This window comes from Lepidochelys olivacea (genome assembly GCF_965140295.1).
Source record: "Lepidochelys olivacea isolate rLepOli2 genome assembly, chromosome: 3".
Classification (NCBI taxonomy): Eukaryota; Metazoa; Chordata; order Testudines; family Cheloniidae; genus Lepidochelys; species Lepidochelys olivacea.
Window position 1 is genome coordinate 47,337,694 of NC_140413.1, and position 27,608 is coordinate 47,365,301.

Consider the following 27,608-nt stretch of genomic DNA (forward strand, 5'->3'; position numbering starts at 1 on the left):
GTAGGTGAGTGCATTCACAAATGGCTAGACACATAATTGATCATTTGTACATGCAATTACTTGACATGTGTATGCAATCAGATTAATTGCACCCAGAAATTATAAATTCAAATGAGCCTGTATTTTTTGGCATGCAAGTGTGTAATTAGGTTTCTGTAAATAAGTTTAAGAAATATAAATCATAATTGATTTTCTTCAGCTTTAACTGCAACAACAATCAACTGTAGTGGGAGCTGTGTACCAATTAGGACTTAGTCTACAATATCAAACCGTGGACAAACTCCTGCCTCCATTGAAGTCAACTGGAGTTTTTTAATTGACTTTAGCGAGGCCAGGATTTTACGCCTTGTTTCTGCTGGTACATAGCAAAAGTAGCACATAAGATACACATTATAACTGTTGTTGAATAACCTCCATATGGCCATAGACAGATGCCAAACATCTATAATGATACCAATAGATCTTTAGGGTTCTGGAGCCTTACAGTTCCATCCATCTGAGAAAAACAAGTGTCTATTTTAAAAGAGCTCAGCATGATTCATTGGAATTCACCCTGCATGCCACACAGGAAGGGCCAGATTTTTAAAGGTAGCAGCATCTTAAGCCACCTAAATACCTTTAAAAATTGGCCCGAAATTCCCTATGGACCAGGTGGAATTTAAGGCTTTAGAACTATAGAAGGGATCTCACTGCAACAGCTAATTTTACAAAACACAGTAGGTGAGCTCAGTTGTACTCTCTTACATATAATTATTAGCTAGGGTGTGAGAAAACTCAACTGCTTTGACTCTTCTGATAATTAATTCATTTCTGAATAGTGGGGCATGTAAACTGAAACAGTTCTCAATTGTATACATTTTACCTACCTGAGGTACCCACTTTGATGAAACAAAACTGGTTGCTTCTATTACAGACAAGCCTGCTTTGGAAAGTCGGTTGATTAACTCAATTTTGATATCTGTGGGAACTGTAACCTATGGATATGGAAGCATTTCATTGTAAAATATCCATCATACAAGAAGTACCTTTTGCAAATAAAATGCCCACAGCACAAAATAAGCATCCATACTTCATTTAAAGTAGTTAACCATGACCACATACTCTTCCCCTTGTGGGCAGGCAGTGGGTAGCAAACACACAATGGCCCAGGAAGCAGTATGCATGCGCCCACTCCATTCTCCACCCCTTCCCTGGAGTCTGAAGAAGCCATTCAATGAGAACACTGTAAACAGATGGCTTCACAAGAGATGGCAGAGGTGGGGATAAAGCCTCTCCACAGACAAGAGGGGACCCAGAAAGCAATCATTGTATACTGGTCCACTGGGAGGAAGAAAGCCAAAAAAACCCCCAGTAATTAATTTTCCCATTGTCATATTAACGCTCCAGCCGTGGTGAGGTACATGAATCTGCCATGCTGCCTACGGAAACGGGTGTTTTATTCTGGGATATGGTTAGGAACCATGGCATTTGGGTCCAATTTTACATGGCCCAGCTTTATTCCCACTACATTAGGCCACCATCCAGTTCCCATCCCAGGTACCAGGTGGAAGATAGGGTAGAAACAGAAATCTTGCACAGTTTATGGCAAGTTATTTTTCTTCTCCCATAGGCTGCTCTTCAGGAAGGATGGTAAAGCTTTAATTTATTATTGTAGCATCTAAGAGTGCTGAACAGGGATCATTGCCACACAGTGCTAGGCACTTCCTGCACCAAAGAGTTTTCAATCTAGATTATGACATCATAAAGCTGATGGACAAAACAAACAGGAGGAGTAGAGATGGAGGATGGTGCAATAATAAAGCAAGCATATCTCAACACAACAAAACAGTCATGGCTTGCTATTTATTTTAAATATCCAATTTAATAACCAATTAATTAGGTGAAAAAGGATTAAAAATTATGACATGTACATTGTACATAATGATAAGCATCCACATGGAAACAATGCAAAAATGGATGGTGACATAAATTACCTTTTCATTTTGTAATCCATCTCTTGGCCCAACTTCTACAATTTTAACATAGTCAGGAAGTCCAGATATTTGAAATTCCTGAAACACAAAATGATAGATTCACTGTTAAATAAAAATACATGTTTAACATATTATCAGTTTTATCACTGCTTCTTGTAAACCCAGGTATGAAGTCATTTTATCAACAGAAAAAGAAACATGCCTGCAGGGTGCCTTTAAAAAAATTCTGTGACGCCATGTTGCACACCTTGGATGGGGGAAGATGTGAAGGAGCAGAGTTTATTTGCATTCATTTTATATTTCTCTATCAGGGTCATAAATTATTATTAAACATAATTATTTATTTAAATGAACGTTGTGCTTTATGACACACAACATATTTCCTATGTCAAAAAGCTTAGAAACTAAGGACCCAATCCTGTAAACATTTATGTATGGGAGCCCAACTGAATAAAGAACAGCAGTACTTGTAAAAAGAAAAGGACTTGTGGCACCTTAGACACTAACAAATTTATTTGAGCATAAGCTTTCGTGAGCTACAGCTCACTTCACTGGATCCACTGAATGCATCCAATGAACTGAGCTATAACTCACGAAAACTTATGCTCAAATAAATTTGTTAGTTTCTAAGGTGCCACAAGTCCTCCTTTTCTTTTTGCAGATACAGAGTAACACGGCTGCTACTCTGAAGCCTGTCATTATGCAAGGAATACTTGTGGCACCTTAGAGACTAACAAATTTATTTGAGCATAAGATTTCGTGGGCTAGAGCCCACTTCATTGGATGCATAGAATGGAACATATAGTAAGAAGATAGATAGATATGCATACCGAGAACACGAAAAGGTGGAGTAAGAGGCTAATTAATTAAGATGAGAATACAGTTACCTGTGTGTGTAAATGTTGTAAAAGATTGAGCCATACATCAGACAAGACTGAGACACATAAGTCAAGGGGAGGAGGGGTGAAGAGATTATTAATGATGACATAGAAGGAGGACATGTTGGAAGAGGTAGACTTTCAATAGGATTTAAAAGAGAATAGGGAAGGTACTTGCCAGACAAGAAAAAAACGTTTATAGGTGTACGAGAAGATTAAAAAGGTGGGAAGCTGAGGTGGGAAGAGGAGAGGAAGGCAGCAATAAGGTGAAAAGACTAAGGAAAATATAAGGAGTAGAAGAGGGAGTACAGAGAATGTGGGGCACAAAAGCAGAAGGAGGGAAATGAAATTTCCCTTGTTTATTATTTGGCTGGTCTGATATTGAATCAAATGGACAGGTGGGGAGCTATTGTAATTAAGACCCTATGTAATTAAATTCAGGACCTTTTGAAATGGTTTTACAGCAGTTTAGGAAGAAAAGCTGTACGTCTTTAAAAACAATTCAAATGGTTAAATTTGGACATATTACTACAGACCCATTTTGGGGCTGGGATAGTGTGGAAGCACATGATACTATCAAGAGCTCTGGAAGACACTGTGTTCTCTGCACTGCACTGAATGCAGTCCAATTCAATGTCTTCATTTTCACAGTTAAAGCCCTCTATGGGATTAATTCTTGCTACTTGAGAGAATGCCACTCCCTCCATGACCTCCCAGGACTGCTAAGTTCCACTAAACTAGAACAATGAAACTGTGGACCAATGGGGAAGGCTCATGAATACAGGAGACACAGCTTTCACAGAAACTAGATCTAGACTTGAGAAGTCACTCTTGCAAAGAATAAAAACAACCCCTAACTTCACAGCATTCACAACTGGATGTAAAATCTATCTTTCAACCCAGTCTTATTTGCACTGTCACTGCAGTTTCAACCTAGTGGCTGGAGAACTTCTGTTTTCCAGTGAAGTATTGGAAAGGGATAGAGCAACACAGTAATATACCTTTATAGCATTATCATATTGTCTCCCACTGATTTCAGTGGATGCTGTGTGCATATGTGCCCCACAGATTATATTAAATTCACTGTAGTAATATGCACAATCATTCCAAAAATACAATAAAAATCAATGCATTTAGTGTACATTTATGCGAGCACAGTAAAGAAAGAAATAGAAAACAGCTGTATAGCATCTATGAGATCACATTCAACATCTGGTGAGCTAAAACTTTGTTGGCCCATGCTAAGCCCACACTCACTGAGAATATAAACCTATTTAAATTTGAAGGTAAAAAACTTTCACATCTGCTGCATATTGTTTTTCTTTTTTAAAAAAAAGTTCTTTTCACAAATGTGGCAAGGCTTCAGAAAAAAGGGCATACATCTGGGTATTTTCATGATTATCAGGTAATTATTGTTACATGACAAATGCCACGGCTGAGCTATGAATAAAATTGTGACTATGGCTGAAAATAAGAGCAAAAATGGATTAAATGAACTGAACCTTATATTTAGTGCACGAAAAAATTTCACAAAAACTTTGGTTGCCATATTTTTTTCATTCCATGGGCCAAATTCTGTAAATCCTTATTCAGTTCTTATTGTTGCAAGACTTCCATAGAAATCAATGGGCCAAACCCTTAGACCAATTTAAATAGCCCCACTCTACTTTGTACTGGGCACTGGGTCAATAATTTCAGAGGATGATGGGAGGGTGGAGAGGACAACAGTTCTGTGGTGGACATTTTAAGGTGGCAACCAAGCAGCGGTACATGGGGGATACAATAGTATAAGTGGATCCAAGCAGACAAGAGGGGGACAAAGAAGCAGCTGTCTGGCTAGCATGTGTTTAATAGCTGGGAAAAGAAAGGGTTGCCACACAGTGGAAGAGCTGTAGCCTTTCACACTAAATGGCATGCCAGAACTATTTGAGTATAATGAATACAATGAATATAATACAAATCGCACCTGGAGCTGCAGCTACCGAGAGATGTTAAGAGTAACAAGAAAGGTTACTTCAGGTATGTTGGCAATAAGAAGAAAGCCAAGGAAAGTGTGGGCCCCTTAATGAATGAGGGAGGCAACCGAGTGACAGAGGATGTGGAAAAAGCTAATGTACTCAATGCTTTTTTTGCCTCTGTCTTCACTAACAAGGTCAGCTCCCAGACTGCTGCGCTGGGCATCACAACATGGGGAATAGATGGCCAGCCCTCTGTAGAGAAAGAGGTGGTTAGGGACTATTTAGAAAAGCTGGACGTGCACAAGTCTATGAGGCCGGACGAGTTGCATCCGAGAGTGCTAAAGGAACTGGCGGCTGTGATTGCAGAGCCATTGGCCATTATCTTTGAAAACTTGTGGCGAACGGCGGAAGTCCCGGATGACTGGAAAAAGGCTAATGTAGTGCCAATCTTTAAAAAAGGGAAGAAGGAGGATCCTGGGAACTACAGGCCAGTCACCCTCACTTCAGTCCCCGGAAAAATCATGGAGCAGGTCCTCAAAGAATCAATCCTGAAGCACTTACATGAGAGGAAAGTGATCAGGAACAGTCAGCATGGATTCACCAAGGGAAGGTCATGCCTGACTAATCTAATCGCCTTCTATGATGAGATTACTGGTTCTGTGGATGAAGGGAAAGCAGTGGATGTATTGTTGCTTGACTTTAGCAAAGCTTTTGACACGGTCTCCCACAGTATTCTTGTCAGCAAGTTAAAGAAGTACGGGCTGGATGAATGCACTATAAGGTGGGTAGAAAGTTGGCTAGATTGTCGGGCTCAACGGGTAGTGATCAATGGCTCCATGTCTAGTTGGCAGCCGGTGTCAAGTGGAGTGCCCCAGGGGTCGGTCCTGGGGCCGGTTTTGTTCAATATCTTCATAAATGATCTGGAGGATGGCGTGGATTGCACTCTCAGCAAATTTGCGGATGATACTAAACTGGGAGGAGTGGTAGATACGCTGGAGGGCAGGGATAGGATACAGAGGGACCTAGACAAATTGGAGGATTGGGCCAAAAGAAATCTGATGAGGTTCAATAAGGATAAGTGCAGGGTCCTGCACTTAGGATGGAAGAACCCAATGCACAGCTACAGACTAGGGACCGAATGGCTAGGCAGCAGGTCTGCGGAAAAGGACCTAGGGGTGACAGTGGACGAGAAGCTGGATATGAGTCAGCAGTGTGCCCTTGTTGCCAAGAAGGCCAATGGCATTTTGGGATGTATAAGTAGGGGCATAGCGAGCAGATCGAGGGACGTGATCGTCCCCCTCTATTCGACATTGGTGAGGCCTCATCTGGAGTAGTGTGTCCAATTTTGGGCCCCACACTGCAAGAAGGATGTGGATAAATTGGAAAGAGTCCAGCGAAGGGCAACAAAAATTATTAGGGGTCTGGAACACATGACTTATGAGGAGAGGCTGAGGGAACTGGGATTGTTTAGTCTGCAGAAGAGAAGAATGAGGGGGGATTTGATAGCTACTTTCAACTACCTGAGAGGTGGTTCCAGAGAGGATGGTTCTAGACTATTCTCAGTGGTAGAAGAGGACAGGACAAGGAGTAATGGTCTCAAGTTGCAGTGGGGGAGGTTTAGGTTGGATATTAGGAAAAACTTTTTCACTAGGAGGGTGGTGAAACACTGGAATGCGTTGCCTAGGGAGGTGGTGGAATCTCCTTCCTTAGAAGTTTTTAAGGTCAGGCTTGACAAAGCCCTGGCTGGGATGATGTAATTGGGGATTGGTCCTGCTTTTGAGCAGGGGGTTGGACTAGATGACCTCCTGAGGTCCCTTCCAACCCTGATATTCTATGATTCTAAGGACCTGTGGTCTATGAATACTCATTGGGTAGGACAGGACACTGGACAGTTAAGTTCAATGAAGGAGGAAAAGAGATCTACCTCTGTTTGGGGACAGCAAATACATGCAAAGACCAGAACCTAAGAGCATATCTGACCCTTTTCGTCTCTTCCTCCCACTGGGGCTTAGGAGTTACTGCAAGTGCATGGCTTCCATCGGAACATATGTCCAACTTTGTTTCACAACTTTACATGTAATTTATGGGGAACAAATCTGTTCAATTCAACCTCCACTTCCCCAGTCACAGAGAACCATATGAAGCAGAACTTATTCAATGCAGCTCTGATTCTGCACATTAAAAAGTGTAAGATTTGAAGAAGACACGTAAAGTTCCCCAGCAGTCAATCCACATGACATAAAAAAATCAACACAAAACAAATAGAAAAGAAAAATGAAATCACACTGTACATTCTGATGGGGTAAAAGAAAGAGGAGGAGTTTTATAAAACTATACAATCATTTATGTTATACATATAATCAAATATGCAATTTTTTTTTGTTTCAAGAGCAAATGTTGACCTAATCATTTTATACGTCTATGGAATCAGATGCAACAAAATATAAGAAATAGCTATTATAAATATTGAGTGGTTTACTATTTACTGAAGTATGTATTGGCTATATTAAATAGTAACGACTACTCAAAGTACATTGTTTGGAATATCAAAAAGGAAATGGTTGACATAAAAGATTAAAAGCCTGGAAAATTTGTTCCCCTATCCCCACGTATAAGGCTTTGCCAAGAGAGAACAAAATGCATATAAAACCACTAAAAAAATGTTTGCCTCCTTCAAAACAGAAAGCAGCCAAAGATTTTTTTTTCCATATTTTAGAAAGAGAGAAAAGGACTCACTACCCATCCTGGGACACTGTATGCCAAATTTCTGCATAGACACATTTTTCTCCAAGTTATAAATAGCTGAGAATAGACGTTTAAACTAAGCCTTAATAACAGCATTATAATCCTCTTAAAATAACCATAATTGTAAACAAATCATATAATAAACCTTCAAATTAAATAAACAGCTCCAGAGTGCCACAGAATTTCCCAACGTGAGTTTTGGTTTCTATGGACTTCAGCAGTAAGCATATCATTCTGCTGATTATCTGAATGTCACCCACTGCTCAGCCAGTATCCCTGGCCTTCTGCTGCCTGTGTGGCACAGAAAATCATAGAAACCTGTTGCTGATTTAGACATTTAGAGCTTTATTTAGCCAACTAAATTGGTGAGGAGGAACACATTCCAGCTACACATTAGCAATACATTCCAGTTTCATATGTTTTATATTTCCAGGCAGTTGTCTTGTGCAATCACAGTGTTCAGCTTTGCCATTTAGTCACAGAGCTGCACTGGGGCGTGACGTGAAGGCACTACACTCCAGAAAGAGCACAAGAAAACCTCTTGCAGCTCCTCATTGCAATTCTGCCTGACTCTTAAACAAGCTGCACAAGAAGGGTTTGAGGCTCCTTAACTCCGTCCTTTCCCATTGTACCAGGAGGGCCAGGCAGAATCCAGCTGTTAGATATTTAGTTGTGGCAGGTTGTGAAATTATGGTCGCCAGCACAAGTCCCCCAATTCTGTGTCCCTCCAGGGTCACTTACTCATCCCTCACCTCTCTCTAAAACTTCAAAGCAGTCTCAGGAGAATGAAGCTTCAAGATTCTCAATAAAGTTAATTCAACTGTTCAAATTCTATTAAGGTCCTGCTGGAAAATCCCAGTTGAGTTGCCTAAAAGCAAGAGACTATCTAACAAACACTGTAGTTATTCAAGACCAGATTGGTAAATTTGACATTGGGGACTGTAAATTTATAAATTTCCTGCATCTATGTATATGATAGTTCTAATTTAATTTATATCTAGCTACATTCTAAATTTACTATATGCCATCACTAAATATCAGGGTAATGCAACATATCCGTCTAACAATGAGTGGCAATAACAGAGTTATACGGTACCCCCTCAATTCCTTTTTTTAATTAAAGGAGCTTGCTTTCTCCACAGGCCACAAAATGTGACTCCAATACGAACAGACCACAACAAGGCCACCTAAACAAATATTGCTGAAGTTGTCTGATACTGAAAAGCCCAGAAATATGTAAGGTTATGATGATGGAGGGGAAATAGTTGACTAATGAACTAATGGAGTTGACACAAATAAGCTTATATTTATTACTTTTGTCCAGATTTCTTATTGATTTCCTATTGTCCTATTGAAAACGGTTAGAAGTTTTGCATTAACATTTACTTATCAAGAGTGTGTAAGAGCTCATGGAAAAGTATTGAATTAGATATTTCTGGGCATTACTGGAGGAAATGAAGTGTATTCAGCTCTTCACCAACTGGATATATGCTAAGGGGATTTCCAGCAGTATTGAAAAGTTCTAAGACTTCCATAGTCATTTCCATTCATCACTCAATTATAACTTCACACATGACAACAATTACTAGACTACAGCAAGACGGTTTAAAACAAAAGACAAACCAGATCAAACATGATATCACTAAATGGCTAATTTATTCAACAGATTCACAATTGTAACCACAGACATACTTTAGATTGTCAAAATGTAAATACCAATGCTGGGTTAACATCCTAAAAGACGCTGGTTGGTTGATTTAGTTATATTCATACGTACATAGTAGGGCTTCAACAAAGTCAACACAAGCAAGTAAAAACACAAATGATAATGTATAAATAATCAGGAAGATTGACAATTTAGATTTAAAAGCTACAGTTGAATCTGCTAATTAAAAACTGCAGAGGATAGAATTCCATTACCGCACCTTCAAATGGGCAAAAGTCTGACATGCTGAGAGAACAAATGGTAGAGACTGGCAAAGTGACTGCAAGTCAGGGGTTTAATGCACTGAAGCGCTTATGAGAATCAGCTTTTAATGACAATATGATGGTGAAGAGTTAAGAACCTTAATAATCTGAATCAAAACTGTAAATTTCAAGCCGTACATTCAGCCTACATTTTTGGTGGAGCTGATGTACGTAACTGAAAGACTGGACAGGGGGGATGAAGACCCAGCAAACCAGCACCCGCCACCTATCTCAGTTCAGATCCAGCCCCCCCCAGCTCAACTCCTGCCACCTCACAACTGCAGCCACCATCAACTCTCCACATATGAGAAGGGCAACAAGTCAAATGCCAGCATTTAAGCAACAGGTCCTAAGGGTTAGTGCAATGCACTGGATTGTAATTCCTGTTCCTTGTCTTTTTTCTGGGGCAATAAACATGCTTCTGATCTCCTTTCAGAGCAACACAAATCAGAAAAGAACTCTGATAAGATGGATTCTTGGCCACCCACACCCTATCAATTTTTGATACCTGAAGCCTGGATTTTCAGCAGATGTTCCTTACACTGAAAACTCAGTTTGTTCTGGTTTCAGAGTAGCAGCCGTGTTAGTCTGTATCTGTAAAAAGAAAAGAAGTACTTGTGGCACCTTAGAGACTAACATATTTATTAGAGCATAAGCTTTCGTGAGCTACAGCTCACTTCGTCGGATGCATACAGTGGAAAATATAGTGGGGAGATTTTATATACACAAAGAACATGAAACAATGGGTGTTACCATACAGACTGTTTGTTCTGAAGGTGATCTCATGGTGTCAGATTTCATCAGGTGGTCGAGGGACATCTACATAGAACACATCACCAGGCATCGACAATACCATGGAGTGCCAATGAGAAGCGTAGTCAGGAAAGTAAATACTTTCCTCGTGGATTGCATTTTCTAAATGGACAACCTACCTAATTCTTAATTACTGAGGGACAATCTCCACTCATTGTTATATTTTGCTTTCCACAGCCAAATCTCTGTACAATTTTTCATGAGTGATGTACCCGAGTATTCGGATTCTAATATCTAAACGGTATTGTTAAATCTATTCACCTAAATGTGGGTTATTGCTGATTATGTACTCTATGTATCACATGACTTTAAAAACAAACTTTGTATTTGTGGATAATCTAAGCACTATACCCAGATGTACAGACACTCTTTTCTCAACCAATGTATTATATATATTTTTTAACATTTGCTTTAATAAAAATTTTAAATCTGTTATTCGGCTAAGATTGCGTTTTTATTTACTACGTAATCTGCTTTGATCCGTTTGCTATAACTTAAAATCTATCTTTCTGTAGTTTATAAACTTGTTTAATGTTTTATCTTAACCAGTGTGTTTTTAAGTGAAGTGTTAAGGAATCTTAGCTCTGTGCACAAAGACCTTTGCATATTTTTCCCACATCAAGGGGGGAGAGAACTAATTTAATGAGCTTGCACCATAGGGATCCCTGTGCAGTGCAAGATGGTATAATTCTGGGTTTATACTCCAGTAGGGGTGCAAGGCTGGGGAGCTGGTAAATTGGCTGGTGCCTTCAGTGTTGGTCCATGGAGTGGCTTAGGTAAACTACTCAGGTGACTCAGTTGGGTGTGTGGCACCACCTGCTGTTGTGTTGGATGATAACAGGGCTCAAAGGGGGCTGGTTGTGAGTCACTGGCAGAGCAGGGACAGAGGCCAACCCAGCTGAATAGTTAGGGGGCACAGTGGTTCAAAAGCTTCCAGGCTTCACTTCAGGGGCACATCCCGTCACAAGGATATTTAGGGAAGAAGTTCTCAGAGGTTTCTAAGTAGAAATGCCAGGTTGGGAAATGGCCAGTGCTGAAGAAGCTAAGGAACCACCTCTGGCCCACTGCATCCAGCAGTGTCCATCTGATGCTGTCAGTTGTTCTTGTGAGCATGCTACCCACTGCTGCTGCTGCACTTTCTCATGGCTTTGACCCACCTTGTGGTGTGGGAAATACGATGATGCATAAGACATATGAGATGAGACTAAACTTAAATAAAGGCAGTTTCCAAGCAACGAGTGAGGACATTTTTGGAGTGTGTAGGCCTCTGTCCAGAAATAATACACTAGACTTCCGTCTGACAGCAAAATAGAATTATGTCAGTTATACAAATACAGTTCCCCTCATAAAAAAGAGAATTATCTGAAGCAAAATGTGCCACTAACTCACTTTCCACTACCACAGGGAATTATAAAGATATGTGCAGGCCTTTTTTTCAGCATAATACCCTGTAGGCCTCAGTAATATGCAACAAGAGATTTCACATATTAGCAAAACAAATAAGCAGCTTCCATTTATATAAAAGTAAATTTCTGTCAGGCCAAATATAAAATAAAACAATTCCCAAAGGAATTACAGGAGGTAATAGATCCACAAAATCATGACTTGCAAGAGTCACACAAGGAACTAGGTAAAAGCGTCTTGTTGACTCCCCCACTATTTTGCTTTACACTTGGTCAGAAAGACATCAACTCTACTGTAGCTTCTCTGATAAAACTATCTGATTATATTTTTTCTTGTGAGCTTGGCTGAACCTTGGAATCACATGGAATACACTCAGCCACTCAGAGATGAAGACAAAACATTATAGGGCGTCCAACCTGTCACTTGCCTCATATAACCTATCCCAGTAAGTCAGACTTGAATTCTAAATATGCCATGAACAGTTCATGAGCAACTAGAAAAAATCTGATGGGCAGCTAGAGCAAAAAGGAAAAAGGGACAAACAATGCATAAAGCTCAAGAGCAGAATCTCTAGTGAAACACTACTGGTTTTGCATTACATTTCAAACTTGAAGCAGGGCTAATTGTGAATATTTTTGTGGTTCTAACCAAACCACAATGCAGCACTCTCAGAACTCTGAGTGAGCAGAGCAGTAAAGTGAACTTGACAAATTCTCAGAAGCACTATGCGTCAGTTTCAAACCTTTCACTCATTCAGTGGAGCAGTGTTTAGAAAAAGTCCAGGTATGCTCTGCCAATTTATATCCACTTTCTTCCATTGCAGGGGGTACCTGGGAAACATGGTGTATCAAAACAGATAATACAGTATATAGAATTAAAAACACTATAAGGATTATAAAGTATATTCTGTTTCAACATATTCAAAAATTCTGTGTATCCATAAAATTCAGCATTGGCTATAGAAACTCAGAGAACCTGAAAACTTTCTATTGCTCTTTCTGTATTTCCCTCTATATGTGACTAAAAGTATTCACGGAAGTACTTAGGCACCTAAACCCCAGACTCAGACACTTAAATCCCCGGTTTAGGCATGCAAGTCCCAGTTTTGGCTCCACTGCATTGCACAAAACTCCCACCAAGCCCTGTAGGAACCTAAGTGCACTAGACTATGTTTTTCGGAGTAAAAGCTCCCTAGGTGAATCTGTTTCTGCCTCTAGACATGCACACTGCTGCTTCCCTCTAGGTGTCTAGCCTATTCCCCAGAGCAATCCACAACCCAGGGGCAGACAGGCATTTGACGACCTAAGTCAAATGTAGGGACTGATCCTGTAGGCGTTTTTCAGAGGTTGCCTACCAGATTGGATCCCATTCAAAACCTGTGAGGAGGAAGAGAGGGTGTTCCCCACCTTATAACTTTTAAGTGGTTAAAGCACTCACCTGGGATGTGGGAGACCCAGGTTCATTTCTCCCCTCTCTGCCAGAGGGGGGAGAAAAAATCTGAACAGGGGTCTCCCATCTCGCAGGAGAGAGCTCTTACTACTAAACTATGGGATATTCTGATGTGCGGCTTGTTCAAATCCTCTCTCTCCTATGGCAAAGAAAGGGATTTGAACCTGGGTCTCCCATATCCCACAAGAGGGCACCAATCACTGGGCTAAATGTTATAAGATAGGCACCTCCACTCCGGCCATTCTGTGTGGAGAGAGGCAGGCACCTAATTCCTCCCACAAGAAATACATTAGGTGCCTAAGCAACCTAGCTCCAGGTGGATTGCTGAATAGAACTAGGTGCCTTCCTGCAGCCTGGACTTAGGCACCTATATCTGAGAGAGTGGAAGGGCTTGGCTACACCCCTCTGGTCGGCATCTCCCACTGGCAAGCTTAGGCAACTCCACCATGGCATGCTGTTTTTTTGTAGAATGCATTCTCTTCCCATGCACTGTATAGGACGCCTAGGCACCTAAGTCAGTATTTTGGATCACAGTGTTATTCTTGCATTTTGTAGGTGCCTGAACATTAGGCCCTGCAGCACTCAGCTTTGTAACACCTCAGTCCGTTTGTGGATCCTACCCTAAATAAGTGAAGACGATTTCTTAACTTCTCACTCTAAAACTGTGACTAAGAACATGAGATTTAATTTCACTTTTACAAGCCTCAGAAGCATCTACTTCTTAAAATCCTTTACTTGTTTCTATATACTATCTAAAGCCTCAATCTCTGCTTGCAGTATATAATGAGCCCCACACCACAGACTGTAAACGTTACATTTCAGAGCAGCCTGTAGTGTCAGCACCAGCAGAAGAATAAACCATGCTTTGAATCCTTCCTCCATGTTTAATTAAAAAGGATAACAATGAGTTCGAATGAAGCTTAGGCTCAGCATAATTATAAGCTCTACCAATTCCTTAATATTTTTTTTAAAATAAGTGAAGTGTTGAACGTGCTTCTCTGACACACTGCAAAACAGAATGCTTTTCCCACAGCCCCAAAGATTAAACAGATGTTCATTCTTGTTTCCTGATCCATCACCTCCCTTCTCCTTCGTAATGGGCAAGTTCAGAAGAAATGAACCAGGTTAAGAATTCTGGCATTATTTTCTACTATATTATTGCCATGTGAAGTCACATATTGGATGTGACTCAGAAACAATTATTTTAGCTGCACACTTTATACAGGCTACACTCTTGTTTATACCATGGTGACCTCACAACATCACGCCCCTTTCTGACCAAAAGGCTATCACAAACTATCATTTGTAAATTGAGTTTTCAGTTGGGCTTCTCCACTGCATACATTTGGTGTAGAATAAAGCAACGCCCGCTCACAAAACCATATTACTCCTGGTATATGCTCTTCACGGTAGTTGCATGTAAAGTGGTAGGCTGGCTTTAAACTGGCCCTATTTTTTTGTTTCTTAAAAACTTTAAATAGGGAAAGACCAGGAGGAGATATCGACCTAGATACTTACCTTGGTAGAAAGAAAAGGAGTACTTGTGGCACCCTAGAGACTAACCAATTTATTTGAGCATAAGCTTTCGTGAGCTACAGCTCACTTCCTTGGATGCATACTGTGGAAAGTGTAGAAGATCTTTTTATACACACAAAGCATGAAAAAATGTCTCCCCCCACCCCACTCTCCTGCTGGTAATAGCTTATCTAAAGTGATCACTCTCCTTACAATGTGTATGATAATCAAGGTGGGCCATTTCCAGCTCAAATCCAGGGTTTAACAAGAACGTCTTGGGGGGGGGGTAAGAAAAAACAAGGGGAAATAGCCTTGAATAGAGACTGGGAGTGGCTAAGTCATTATGCAATTAACCTAAGTTAATTGTATCCAATTTGCAAATGAATTCCAATTCAACAGTCTCTCGCTGGAGTCTGGATGTGAAGTTCTTTTGTTGTAATATAGCAACTTTCATGTCTGTAATCACATGACCAGAGAGATTGAAGTGTCCTCCGACTGGTTTATGAATGTTATAATTCTTGACATCTGATTTGTGTCCATTTATTGGTAGGTATCTGTATTGGGATAGTATTGCCATTGTCAGAGCTTCCATCATCATATCATAAGTCAGCAGAAGACTAAACATTTGCTGCAGCTGCTCCTTGAACTAGCTTCCAGTGGACATCTGCTTCCACCCATCCTTTACTATTTTAAAAATTAAAAAGTAAAACAACAAACCCTAATTCCAGGATACACTCCTGAGGAAGTCTTTCCTTCAGACCGTATTGAGAAAAAGAGAACTAGTTCATGCTTTACCTCCCAATTCCAAAACACACACCAGTAGTAACGTAATACAAGTACACTCTGACTGATGGTCACACCTGAGACCTAGACTAGTAGAAATTTATTTACTGGAGACTTTTTGTTCAGATGAACTAGTTTAAAGCTACATTTCCAGGCTAATTTATTGTGGTCAGCAGCTTGTATAAGAACTTAGTTAAGAAACAGTAAATATTCAGAGATTGGATATAAATGAAGCATCGTTATTTTATGTATTTACATTAATGTTTTAGAGCAGGGGTAGGCAACCTATGGCACGCATGCCAAAGGCAGCGCATGAGCTGATTTTCAGTGGCACTCACACTGCCCGGGTCCTGGCCACCGGTCCGAGGGGCTCTGCATTTTAATTTAATTTTAAATGAAGCTTCTTAAACATTTAAAAAACCTTATTTACTTTACATACAACAATCATTTAATTATATATTTTAGACTTCTAGAAAGAGACTATCTAAAAACATTAAAATGTATTACTGGCATGCAAAACCTTAAATTAGAGTGAATAAATGAAGACATGGCACATCACTTCTGAAAGGTTGCCGACCCCTGTTTTAGAGCCTGATTCTCCTCTCACATACAGTGATGTACGTCAAGAGTAACTCAACTGAAGTCAATGGAGTTACACTGGAATAAATGTGTAAAGAGCTTCAGGCCCTTACAACATCACTCTCTGGGGTAAGCAGATGCTTATTTACAAATTTCAACAATGTAAATTACACAAAGCTTCCCATAGCAAGTAGTATTAATCACAGCCTCTATGGCATGTGCTAGAAATATTAGCAACCACATTGTTAGGGTACGCAAAATATATCCACTAGCAGCTATTCAAATCTATTCATTTTATGATTGTGCCCTCAAATTTGCTAAATGCAAGCTCTGGTGCACCACCAAGAGGAGAAAGAGCCAAAGATGCATGCCTTCCACTGACCTCAACCCTGCTTCATGTCTTCAAAGTCAGTCCACAGAAACTGACCATGGGCAGCCAGTGAATTGGCCATTTGGGGAGGCTCAGCCCCTCCCCTTCTGCCCAAGGCTCTTCCCCTTCCCCTCCCACTCCCCCTCCTGTTCTGCCCCTCCTCCCCTGAAGAAGCCCAAAGCATCCCCACTGTGGCCCCCGGCCCCAGCGCTGGGCAGCATGGCCACAGCACCCCAGTGTGCCAGGCTGCCAGGCGGCATGGCTGCAGTGCCGGGCAGGCAACACGGCCCAAGCACCAGCCACCCTAAGACCCCACTGCAGGCTGGCCTGGGCCAGGCCAGGGCCAGGCCAGAACGCCGGGAATGGCAGGAGGGGCCTGAGGGTGGAGCATGAGAGGCGCCACGCCCCGCTGTTTGGGGAGGCACAGCCTCCCCCAGCCTATGATACCCTCCACCACCCATGGAACTGACAGCAAGAACATTCCAGCCCCCAATAGTCATGACAAGGCAGAGAATGAAGAGCAGCTAACCCTAACTAGGTCTGCATTAGAAAGGGCCCATAGATGATATAAGGGATTACAGACTGTAGTAAAATTGAAATATATATTTTCAGTAGGTGATGCATTACCTCTTCCTATTCCCCTAAATGTTTCCCCTTGCTAACAAGCAGCATTTCTTCCTTAATGAAGTTGAGCTGCAGCCAGTTCACTTTCATCCACATCCCTATCTTGGTCAGAGACTAGAAAAGTAATTAGACTCTGCCATCTGGGTTTGATTAAAAGGATACATAAAACTGAGAATCAACAGCATACCGATGACACTTAGCCAAAATCTCCCACAATTTCCCCTACTGTTATTTACAGTACATAATGCTACTGGTGTGCATGGTGCTTTACAGGCAAGAAAGACGACAAAGATCTAGAAGAAATAGTGTCCTTTCATACACATTGGAAAGGAGATCGATTTCACAAGACCTCACAACTGAGAGCCCTCAAAGAGGATGACCAATTTCTCAAGCACCACCCGTTGATACCTCAAAGGGAAAAAATGAACACACTAAAGAGCCACTCCACTAGATCCCAGAGATGAATCAATTACATCTCATGGTCAATGGTACTGAAAGTTGTTGATACATCTAATGAATTCAACATGGACACCTTACATTAGTACATCACTCATGTTAATGTCCAAAGATAGCAAAAGTCTAATGTCCATTTACTTAAGCATGGTTGGCACCTTGTCTGCCAGCATAGCTTGTAAGCTGTACTTGTCACCATTAAAAAAAAACAATTCACATTTGCGAACTACTACCACAGTTATTTCCTAGTCTAAATGTAGGGAGGAAACAGTGGTATCTTGAACACCACAATGTGCTCAGAACAGGAGAATGATAACATTTTTAAATGGTGACCATGCGAGCCACCACTATGAGTCAACAATGTGATGTGGCTGTGAAAAAGGCAAATATCATTCTGAGGTGTATTAACAGGAGTGTTGTATGTAATACATGGGACGTAATTGTCCTGCTCTACTCGGCACTGGTGAGGCCTTAGCTAGAGTTCTGTAGCCAGTTCTGGATAACTACACTTTAGGAAAGATGTGGACAAATTGGAGAGAGTCCAGAGGAGAGCAACAAAAACGATATGAGGAAATGTTAAAAAAACAGGGCATGTTTAGTCTCGAGAAAAAAAGACTGAGGGGGACCTGATAACAGTCTTCAAGCTAGTTAAAGGCTGTTTTAAAGAAGATGGTAATCAATTATTCTCCATGCCCACTCCAGGTAGGACAAGGAGAAATGAGCTCAAGATGCAGCAAGGGAGATTTAGGTTACATATTCAAAACAAATTTCTCACAAAAAGTAGTTCAGCTCTGGAACAGGATTCCAAGGATGGATGTGGAATTCCCATCACTGGAGGTTTTAAAAAACAGATTGGACCAACACCTGACAGGGATGGTCTTGGTCCTGCCACAGTGCAGGAAGCTGGAATTTATGACTTCACAAAGTGCGTTCCAGCCCTTCATTTCTATGATTCTAGGGTTCTATGTATAAGCATATTCAGTGAAAATGTTTTGCTGCCTTTAAACTATTAATGATTAGGGTTAGTTGAAAATTTTCTAAGTTTGCAATTTTAATGATTTTCTGCAGTCAAAATTTCAAAACTTTGAATAAAAGGACAACACTTCAACTAATTTTTTGTGAAAAATGTGTCCAATATTTTGATCAGCTCTTCTAACAATTATCCATTTTACGTTATATTGACTGGTAAATAGATTCATAATTGTATTTGAGATTACTATTGCATTGGGTAAATTATTGTATTGTTAAAGAAAATAACACAACATTTTCAAAATGAGCTGTAACATTTTTAATCAGCTAAATCTGAGTGAATCCAGGAGTAAATGAGCCTGGAGCGGGCTGGGGGTGGCAGGGAGAGGCTGGGGAAGGAAACAGCCTGTGATTTTCATGGGAGACTGGAACTGGCTTTGAACGGAGATTGGGACTGGAAGCCAGGAGGGGCAGAGAAATCTAGGAATGATTGCACCAGGAGACTGGGCCTGGGAAACAGGTGTGGGGAGACTGAAACTGGCTAGAAAACATATGTGATCATATAATTAAAGATTATACCATAATGCATTTGCACAAGGGGACTGAACTGAGGTTGCACAGGCAACCTTAAACTTGGGCAGCAAAGCCAAGTCATTACTAGCTAAAGATCTTTGGCTGGGTTCTCAGGTACACCATGACGTGCACCTCGGGGTTGGGGAGATCCAAAGTTGGCATTGTTGCCACCTTTCCATTCCCTGCAGTCCTGGTAGCCAAGAGCCCACTTGACCTTAACATTGTTCTAAATTCTGCTGGTTGGTAACCGCAGTTACACCAGCAGCAATCAGTAGAGCACATGGCACTCCAATCATGCCCTGTGCTACTCTCAAAATGCCCTGAAATTCCCCTTGTGCCAGGAGATGGGAGAGGAGCCAAGAGACAGTTTCACATTGTCTGGAGATTGTCTGTGCAAGGGGGATCACCAGCTGGCTGTACCTTTCCGGCACAAAGGAGACAGAGCAGGGCCAAGGAAATTCCCAATCCTATCTTTCTCTCTCATACTAATAAATTCTTCACTCAAGCTGATTTTTTTTATATGACGCCAACATGCAGTTCTCAATTCAAACTATGTTTTCAGCTTTTTATAAATTCTGCTGTGATCACCTATTCATTCTGTTACATCTTTTTCCTAATCCTTATTTTTCACATAATATACCTCCATCACTTACCTTCCTCACCCTGATTTCTCACATACTAACACCTACAGTTAATCGCATTTTAAACTTGCATTAAAATTAAACCCTAAAACCACTTATAGTTCCTTTCCAGATGCTGCTGTTGATTTTTTTCCCTATGGGTTCCACCTAATGTTCCATGAATGTCCTCTGGCACTTCAGACCACATCTCTCGCATTCAAAAGTTTTTAAGCTTTTTTCCCCCTAAGAAACTCATAAAATAACACCTTTATTTCCACACAAAACAGCTAACATCTGTGGCCAAAAACATCCAAACAAAGAAGAAATTTCTACCCAGCATAGTTTCATGTTGATATACCTTTTAGCCGTTTTTTGTATGCAATTAATCAATTTCTTTCTCACCAGAACTATTAAGAACCAGTCTCTTTTATGTAAATATTTAATATGGACAATAACTTCAGATGCAGCATAACAATTCAAGTAGATTTCATTAATTCACATTCTCCTCCCCACATAAAGTAAATCTCTACTTAGCAAGGAAATCATCTAAAGAGATGTATAACCTACCACAAAATACTTTCATAAAGTACAGTTTTTCTTCATATCAACTGCAGTTTCTTTGGTATCTTTTTGACAGGTTTCAGAGTAACAGCCGTGTTAGTCTGTATTCGCAAAAAGAAAAGGAGTACTTGTGGCACCTTAGAGACTAACCAATTTATTTGAGCATGAGCTTTCGTGAGCTACAGCTCACTTCATCGGATGCATACCGTGGAAACTGCAGCAGACTTTATATACACACAGAGAATATGAAACAATACCTCCTCCCACCCCACTGTCCTGCTGGTAATAGCTTATCTAAAGTGATCATCAAGTTGGGCCATTTCCAGCACAAATCCAGGTTTTCTCACCCTCCACCCACCCCCCCCCCCAACACACACACACAAACTCACTCTCCTGCTGGTAATAGCCCATCCAAAGTGACAACTCTCTACACAATGTGCATGATAATCAAGGTGGGCCATTTCCTGCACAAATCCAGGTTTTCTCACCCCCCCTGGAAATGGCCCATCTTGATTATCATGCACATTGTAGGGAGAGTGGTCACTTTGAATGAGCTATTACCAGCAGGATAGTGAGTTTGTGTGTGTGGTTTTTGGAGGGGGGTGAGGGGGTGAGAGAACCTGGATTTGTGCAGGAAATGGCCCACCTTGATTATCATGCACATTGTGTAGAGAGTTGTCACTTTGGATGGGCTATTACCAGCAGGACAGTGGGGTGGGAGGAGGTATTGTTTCATGATCTCTGTGTATATATAAAGTCTGCTGCAGTTTCCATGGTATGCGTCCGATGAAGTGAGCTGTAGCGCATGAAAGCTCATGCTCAAATAAATTGGTTAGTCTCTAAGGTGCCACAAGTACTCCTTTTCTTTTTGGTATCTTTTGTATCAGCACCAGAATTTTCTTTGTGTACAGGACTAAAATCTTAATCAAATATCAATGTCTATGTTGACCCCAGTCGAAGTTTTAAAAGTCACTAGTTGATCACTCCCAACTATATGATCTTATAATTAAAAAGTAACCTTTAAAAATCACCCTTGACATCATTTTTACTGAAATGTTAATCATGCAAAGTTCCTATAGTTTTTAGGACACAAGGTTGATATTACTTTTAAGGGAGAAACTGGTGTACAGATCTGTACTCTGTGCCAAACCGCTGGAAAATAAATACTCAGATGCTGCTTCAGACTCTCGTATTTAATACACTGTTGATTATCTATTCACAATCTGCTTTGCCACCCTCATGTTGTAAGATAGAAAGTATTATGTTCCACTACAAAACTTTTTAAATGTAATGCCTTCACAGCACTTTGAGATCCCTGAATAAAAGGCACTATGCAAATGAGAAGCATTAATACAATAGTAATAAATATTTTCCCTTTTACTGTATAGCCCACATGCTAATTAAGCTTTATTGTTATTTAGCAGAACATAAAACAGTCTGATTTTATCATAGAAATACAGATCTATAGAGGTTATCTCCAAGAATGGCCAAATAAGCCCATAAATTAATCAATCATTTTCAAAGCCCAGATATTATACTGAATTTTTTCTATCCAATTAGATGTTCTGATGGACCCTTTCCATATAAATTCAGATGTGATGGATTGTCTCTATGATTCTCCAAACCAGTATTTTTCTGTTTCATTATTTCCTCCAGATTAGTAGAGTTACTTTGAATAAACTAAACAGTACCACTTCTAATACTTAAGTGAGTGGCTTGAAAAGTGTTCTTTCATTATAAAGCAGACACGTCAATGTCCTCATGAGCATTGTGATGAGTACGGGGGCATTGTCTACTATTTCAAATACACTTTTCAAATCCTCCTGAGCAAATATACAAAACCCCACATCCTCTTTAATACAGATTGTCTGCCTCTTCGTATTTTTTTTTCAGCATACACCTGGGAGAAGAAGAATGTTAAAGAAAATAGTGGACCTTTGTTAAATGAGGAAGGGAACTAAATGATGGAGGACCCAACAAGGCCTGAAGTTCTAAATAACTACTCTTCTGAAGACCCCTACAGTTTCCTTAAACTTAACTCCTTCCATAGTAGACACACTGTGACAGACTGCTATTGTGTGTCTATTGTGAGTATGAGACAACCCAAACAGGTTAGGCAGCGTGGCACACCGAGTAACTGAGGGAGCACTGTGTTCATATGTAGGGTCTTGTCTGTGATCTTAACCCTCCTGGTTGAGAAAAGGAGGCTTGAGCTGTGAGCTACACTTGGACATGGGATCTGGATACGAAGGATGAGATGCTGCACTGACTAACTGAACAACAAAAAGACATGCGGAAGACCCAGCAGAGAGGCAAGCACTTGGGGGTCAGCAGGCAGAACAGCAAAAGTCAAGTAAAGACAGAAAAATAAAATTAAGTACATTAGATGCAAGAAGCCTGCCAAAAAAATATTGGGGCCACTGAACAATCGACCTAAAGAAACAAACAAGAAGACATTTGGAGAAGCTAAATTAATTCTTTCCATCAACCTTCACTATAGAGGATGTAAGGGAGATTCCCACACTTAAGCTATTCTCTTTAGGCGACAAATCTGAGGAACTGTTCCAGACTGAAGTGTCAATAGAGGAGATTTAGAACAAATTGATGTATTAAACAGTAATAAGTCACCCGGCCAGATGGTATTCACCCAAGAGTTCTGAAAGAACTCAAATAAGAAAATGCAGAATTACTAACTGTGGTATATAACCTATCGCTTCAATCAGCCTCTGTACCAGATGACTGGTGGATAACTAATGTAAAGTGTATTTTTAAAAAAAAGACTCCAAAGATGAGCCTGGCCATTACAGGCCAGTAAGCGTAACTTCAGTACCAGACAAACTGGTTGAAACTATAGTAAAGAACAGAATTGTCAGACACACAGATGAACACAATTTGTTGGGGAAGAGTCAACATGCCTCAACAATCTATTAGAATTCTTTGAGGTTGTCAACAAAAATGTGTACGAAGGTGATCCAGTAGATATAGTGTACTTGGACTTTCAGAAAGCCTTTGACAAGGTTCCTCTCCAAAGTCTCTGAAGCAAAGTAATGAGTCATGGGATAAGAGGGAAGGTTTTCTCGTGAATCAGACACTGGTTAAAAGATAGGAAACAAAAGATACGAATAATGATAAGTTTTCACAATAGAAAGGTAAGTAGCGCAGTCCCCCAAGGATCTGTACTGGAACAACTGCTGTTCAACACATTTGTAAATGATCTGGAAAAAAGAGTAAACAGTGAGGTGGCAAAGTTTGCAGGCGATACAAAAATTGCTTAAGATAGGTAAGTCCAAAGCTCACCACAAAGAGTTACAAAGGGATCTCGTTAAATTGGGTGAGTGAACAACAAAATGGCAAATAAAATTTAGTGTTGGTAAATACAAAGTAATGCACATTGGAAAACATAATCCCAACCATACATACAAAATGATGGGGTCTAAATTAGCTGTTACTACTCAAGAAAAAGATCTTGGCGTCATTGTGGAGAGTTGTCTGAAAACATCTGCTCTGTGAGCAGTGGCAGTCAAAAAAAACTAACAGAATGCTAGGAACCATTAGAAAAAGGACATATAATAAAACAGAATATATCATAATGTCATAAAATATGTCATTATATAAATCCATAGTATACCACACCTTGAATACTAAGTGCATTTCTGGTCGCCCAATCTCTAAAAAGATATATTAGATCTAGAAAAAGTACAGAGAAGGGCAACACAAGTGATTAGGGGTATGGAACTGCTTCCATATGAGGAAAGATCAAAAAGAGCTGAGACTGTTCCTCTTAGAAAAGAGATGACTAAGGAGGAATATGTTAGAGGTCTATAAAATCATAAATGATGTGGAGAAAAAGTGTAATTTACCCTTTCACATCATACAAGAACCAGAGGTCACCCACTGAAATTAACAGACAGCAAGTTTAAAGCAAACATAAGGAAGTACTTCTTCACATAACGCACAGTCAACCTGTGGAACTTGTTGCCAGGGAACATTGTAAAAGCCAAAAGTATAACACGATACAAAAGAGAATTACACAAGTTCATGAAGGATAGGTCCATCAATGGCTGCCAGAAGCTGGGCCTGGATGACAGGGCATAAATCACTCAAATTGTCCTCTTCTGTTCACTCCTTCTGAAGGATCTGGCATTGGTCACAGTCAGAAAACAGGATACTGGGCTAGATGGACCATTGGTCTGACCCATTATGATCATTCTTACGTGTTTATATTCTTAACAATAGCAGGCCTTACAGGAATTCATCAAAAAGCATTGTCAGATACAGAAGAGGCTTGGGAATGCTAATCAAGGAACTGGAGATTGGGCAGTGGGTCAAAAATTATGTAAAATGGCCTGGGGGATGACCCTGATGCCTTCTTGATAACACTTGAGCAGGTAGCTATGAATGGCTATAAGACAAAGGTATGTCGGCGCTGCAACTAGCCCCTTACCTGACCAGTGACAGGACCAAGTGGGTTTTATGGCTCGAAGCAAGCAACAAACCAAGAACTGTGACACACTGAAGGCTGCTATTCTGGATAGGGTGGGCCTGTTGGCAGAGAAATACCCTCAAAAATACCGGGCAGTTAAATGGAACAGTGGGAACGTCCCCAGGCGATATCACAAAAATGATCAGACTGGACCAATCATTGGTGGAGGCCAAAAAGACTGGACATGGAGGACACAAGGGACTCAATTATTCTGAAATAGTTCACACAGAGCCTCCCCAAGGCTGCAAAAGTCTGGGTCCAAAAGCACCAGCTGGAGTCTCTGGAGACTGCTGTAAAAGTTCAGAGTATACAGAGGCAAACTTTCCAAGGAAAGAGCTCCACCCACCCCACTCCCCAGAAAGGGAGCGGGGGGGAAGTTTGAGGAACCACAGCCATCAAAGCCTGAGAAGGCTATGCCAGAGGCAAACAAAGGTGCCCAAAGGTGCCCCTTAGCACCTGCCCAATGGTGTTATCAACATGGGAGCAAAGGATATATAAAGAAAGACTGCCCCATACATGGACTATGGGTTTGCAGAATTCTTTGGGTGGACAGGCATAAAAGATGGACCAGAGATAAAGACAATTCCCATCAACACGGGCTGGAAAGCCACAAAGGGCGTTGTGGACTTCGCTGCTGTGTATTCCCTGGCACCTTCGTCAGGCTGCAGTGGCAATAGAATGGGGGTAATGATTACAATTAATTGTGTCCATCAGAAAAGGAACACTTATCAAGTGGTGGTTGCTCCCACTGGAAATAGAAGGGAAGTTCAAGTGTTAGAGAGTAGGAGCTGTGATGCAGTAATGATAGGAATGAACTGGTCTCCATTTTCCTTAAAAAACAGAGTGGAGGACTGAGAGGGGACCCCTGGTGGCTGGACCAGTGTAAAGAACAGTCGGTAATACACCCTCCAAATAACAGTCCAAGAGCACTGTTAAATAACCCTACACACAAGCCAACAAGCTCAAAGAGGATCAAAATGCTGGAGAACTTGGGAAGTGGAGAAGTACTCAAGAAAGGAGCAATAGATCTGGGAGTAATGGATCTGAAACACCTAGCGGAGAAGGAGGGTGGAAGCTCAGCCGACTTCCAGGTGGAGTAAGCCAAGGGCAAAGACCAAGATGGAAAATATACTAAGGAGGGAGAGATGGAGTCAGATAACGAGGCATTGGAGGGATCTTACCCATATCAGCCCTTGCCTGGGGCAGGGCAAGTCAAGGGAAGAGACAAATCCCGATGTGGGTATAAACCAGGGGCAAAGTACTCTGCAGGAAAGACCCATGGGATGTGAGTTATGTGATAACATATGGGCCAAGGTGGAAATATGGGGCAAACCACCCTTGGAATGAACTTTTTGTGGCAGAGGCCCCCCAATGGTAGCCCATGGACTTCCAGTTGGAAAAGGCACAGAAAGACCTGGTAGAACCCCACCCCCACAAAGAGGGTAAGGGTTGGATGAGCAGAGGGCACCCACCCCGAGGAGGCAATAAAAGGTCTCAAACAAAATAAGTGGGGAAGATATGTGACAGTGCGCTACTGTAGCACCCTGGTCATTTAGGGAATTGCATAACAGAGAAGATTAAAGGTTTAATTGGAGGCAATTAACTTGTTATGGTGAGACTGTTGACACTTGTGGGTAATGACTGGGCTAATGAAATAATTAGCTCAATAAGGGAAGATATACAATTGGCAGGACCAGGAAGTAAGGGGGGCGCTCAGAAAGTGAGCTGGGTGTAGGAGAGAAAGTTGGGTGGAAGTCTCCTTATCACACATGCCTGTACTATGTTCTGCGATGGTAGGAATCTAAAGATTAAGGATACACATAGGGAAAAGAAGTGGACTATGTGTATATTGTGAGTAAGAGACAACACAAACAGGTCAGGCAGCACGTCACACCGGGTAGCTGAGGGAGTGCCCTGTGACACACAAAGACTCTAGATTACCTTCAGCTTCTACAGTTGGCTACTTCAGAGCTCCACCACCTGGATATAAAATATTTATGCTGTGAAATGGCAAAAAACAAACAAACAAAAGGAACAAGCACTCCACTCATTTCAGCTTTACTATTGGATTGTATCTAAAAATCTAGTTTCTATCTGTTCACATGAAAACTGAAATTCAGCCACAAGCCCTAGATAAGGGATCGGCAACCTTTGGCATGGGGCCCGCCAGGCTAAGCCCCCTGGTGGGCTGGACCGGTTTGTTTACCTGCAGCGTCCACAGGTTCAGCCGATCGCAGCTCCCACTGGTTGTGGTTCGCTGCTCCAGGCCAATGGGGGCTGCGGGAAGCAGCAGCCAGCACATCCCTCGGCCCACGACACTTCTCGCAGCCCCCATTGGCCTGGAACAGCAAACCGTGGCCAGTGAAAGCCGCAACTGGCCGAACCTGTAGATGCGGCAGGTAAACAATCTGGCCCGGCCCACCAGGGGGCTTACCCTGGCAGGCCGCGTGCCAAAGGTTGCCACTCCCTGCCCTAGATACAGAATGAATCCTTGAGCCTGCACAGCCAGCCAGCCGTATCACCAAAAAAGTGGAGTCACTCTACTTCCTCCAATGGCTGCAAAACCTTTTTGCAGTAAAACCCAGAGGAAAATGAGTCAGTGACCTCAATCACTTTGGGATTTCCTACCTCGTTTGCCATGCATCAAAGGCTCCATCTCCTACGAATCAAGCTCATTAGAAAGAGAGAGGCAGGTCATTAATAGTGATCTTTATTATTACCATTTATGAGTCACCTACTTGTCATTGCCATTTTAAACACAGTACCAAATGGTGATTAAGCAAAATTTCTCTCTCATAAGATAAATAAGACATAACAAAATGTTGCCTGAGGACACCTCTCTGTCTGGACAGTTGCCAATTCTTACTGTAGACAATGTAGCTTATAAACT

The 27,608-nt window shown here is 41.2% G+C and overlaps 1 protein-coding gene across 4 annotated transcripts in view; it reads right to left on the bottom strand.

The window, feature by feature from the left end:
- The window catches only part of HMGCLL1 (3-hydroxy-3-methylglutaryl-CoA lyase like 1), a 107,101-nt gene that overhangs the window by 74,296 nt on the left and 5,197 nt on the right, over nt 1-27,608 (bottom strand). For 2 of the 4 annotated variants that reach the window (XM_084622821.1, XM_084622820.1), the window contains exons 2-3: nt 1,974-2,051; nt 867-974 (exon numbers count right to left, since the gene is read on the bottom strand). In XM_084622821.1, the coding sequence (XP_084478947.1) occupies nt 867-974; nt 1,974-2,051 (186 nt within the window). Of the gene's footprint in view, nt 1-866; nt 975-1,973; nt 2,052-10,030; nt 10,046-27,608 lie in introns of those variants that run through there. The other 2 variants (XM_084622823.1, XM_084622822.1) reach the window with 2 other exon arrangements.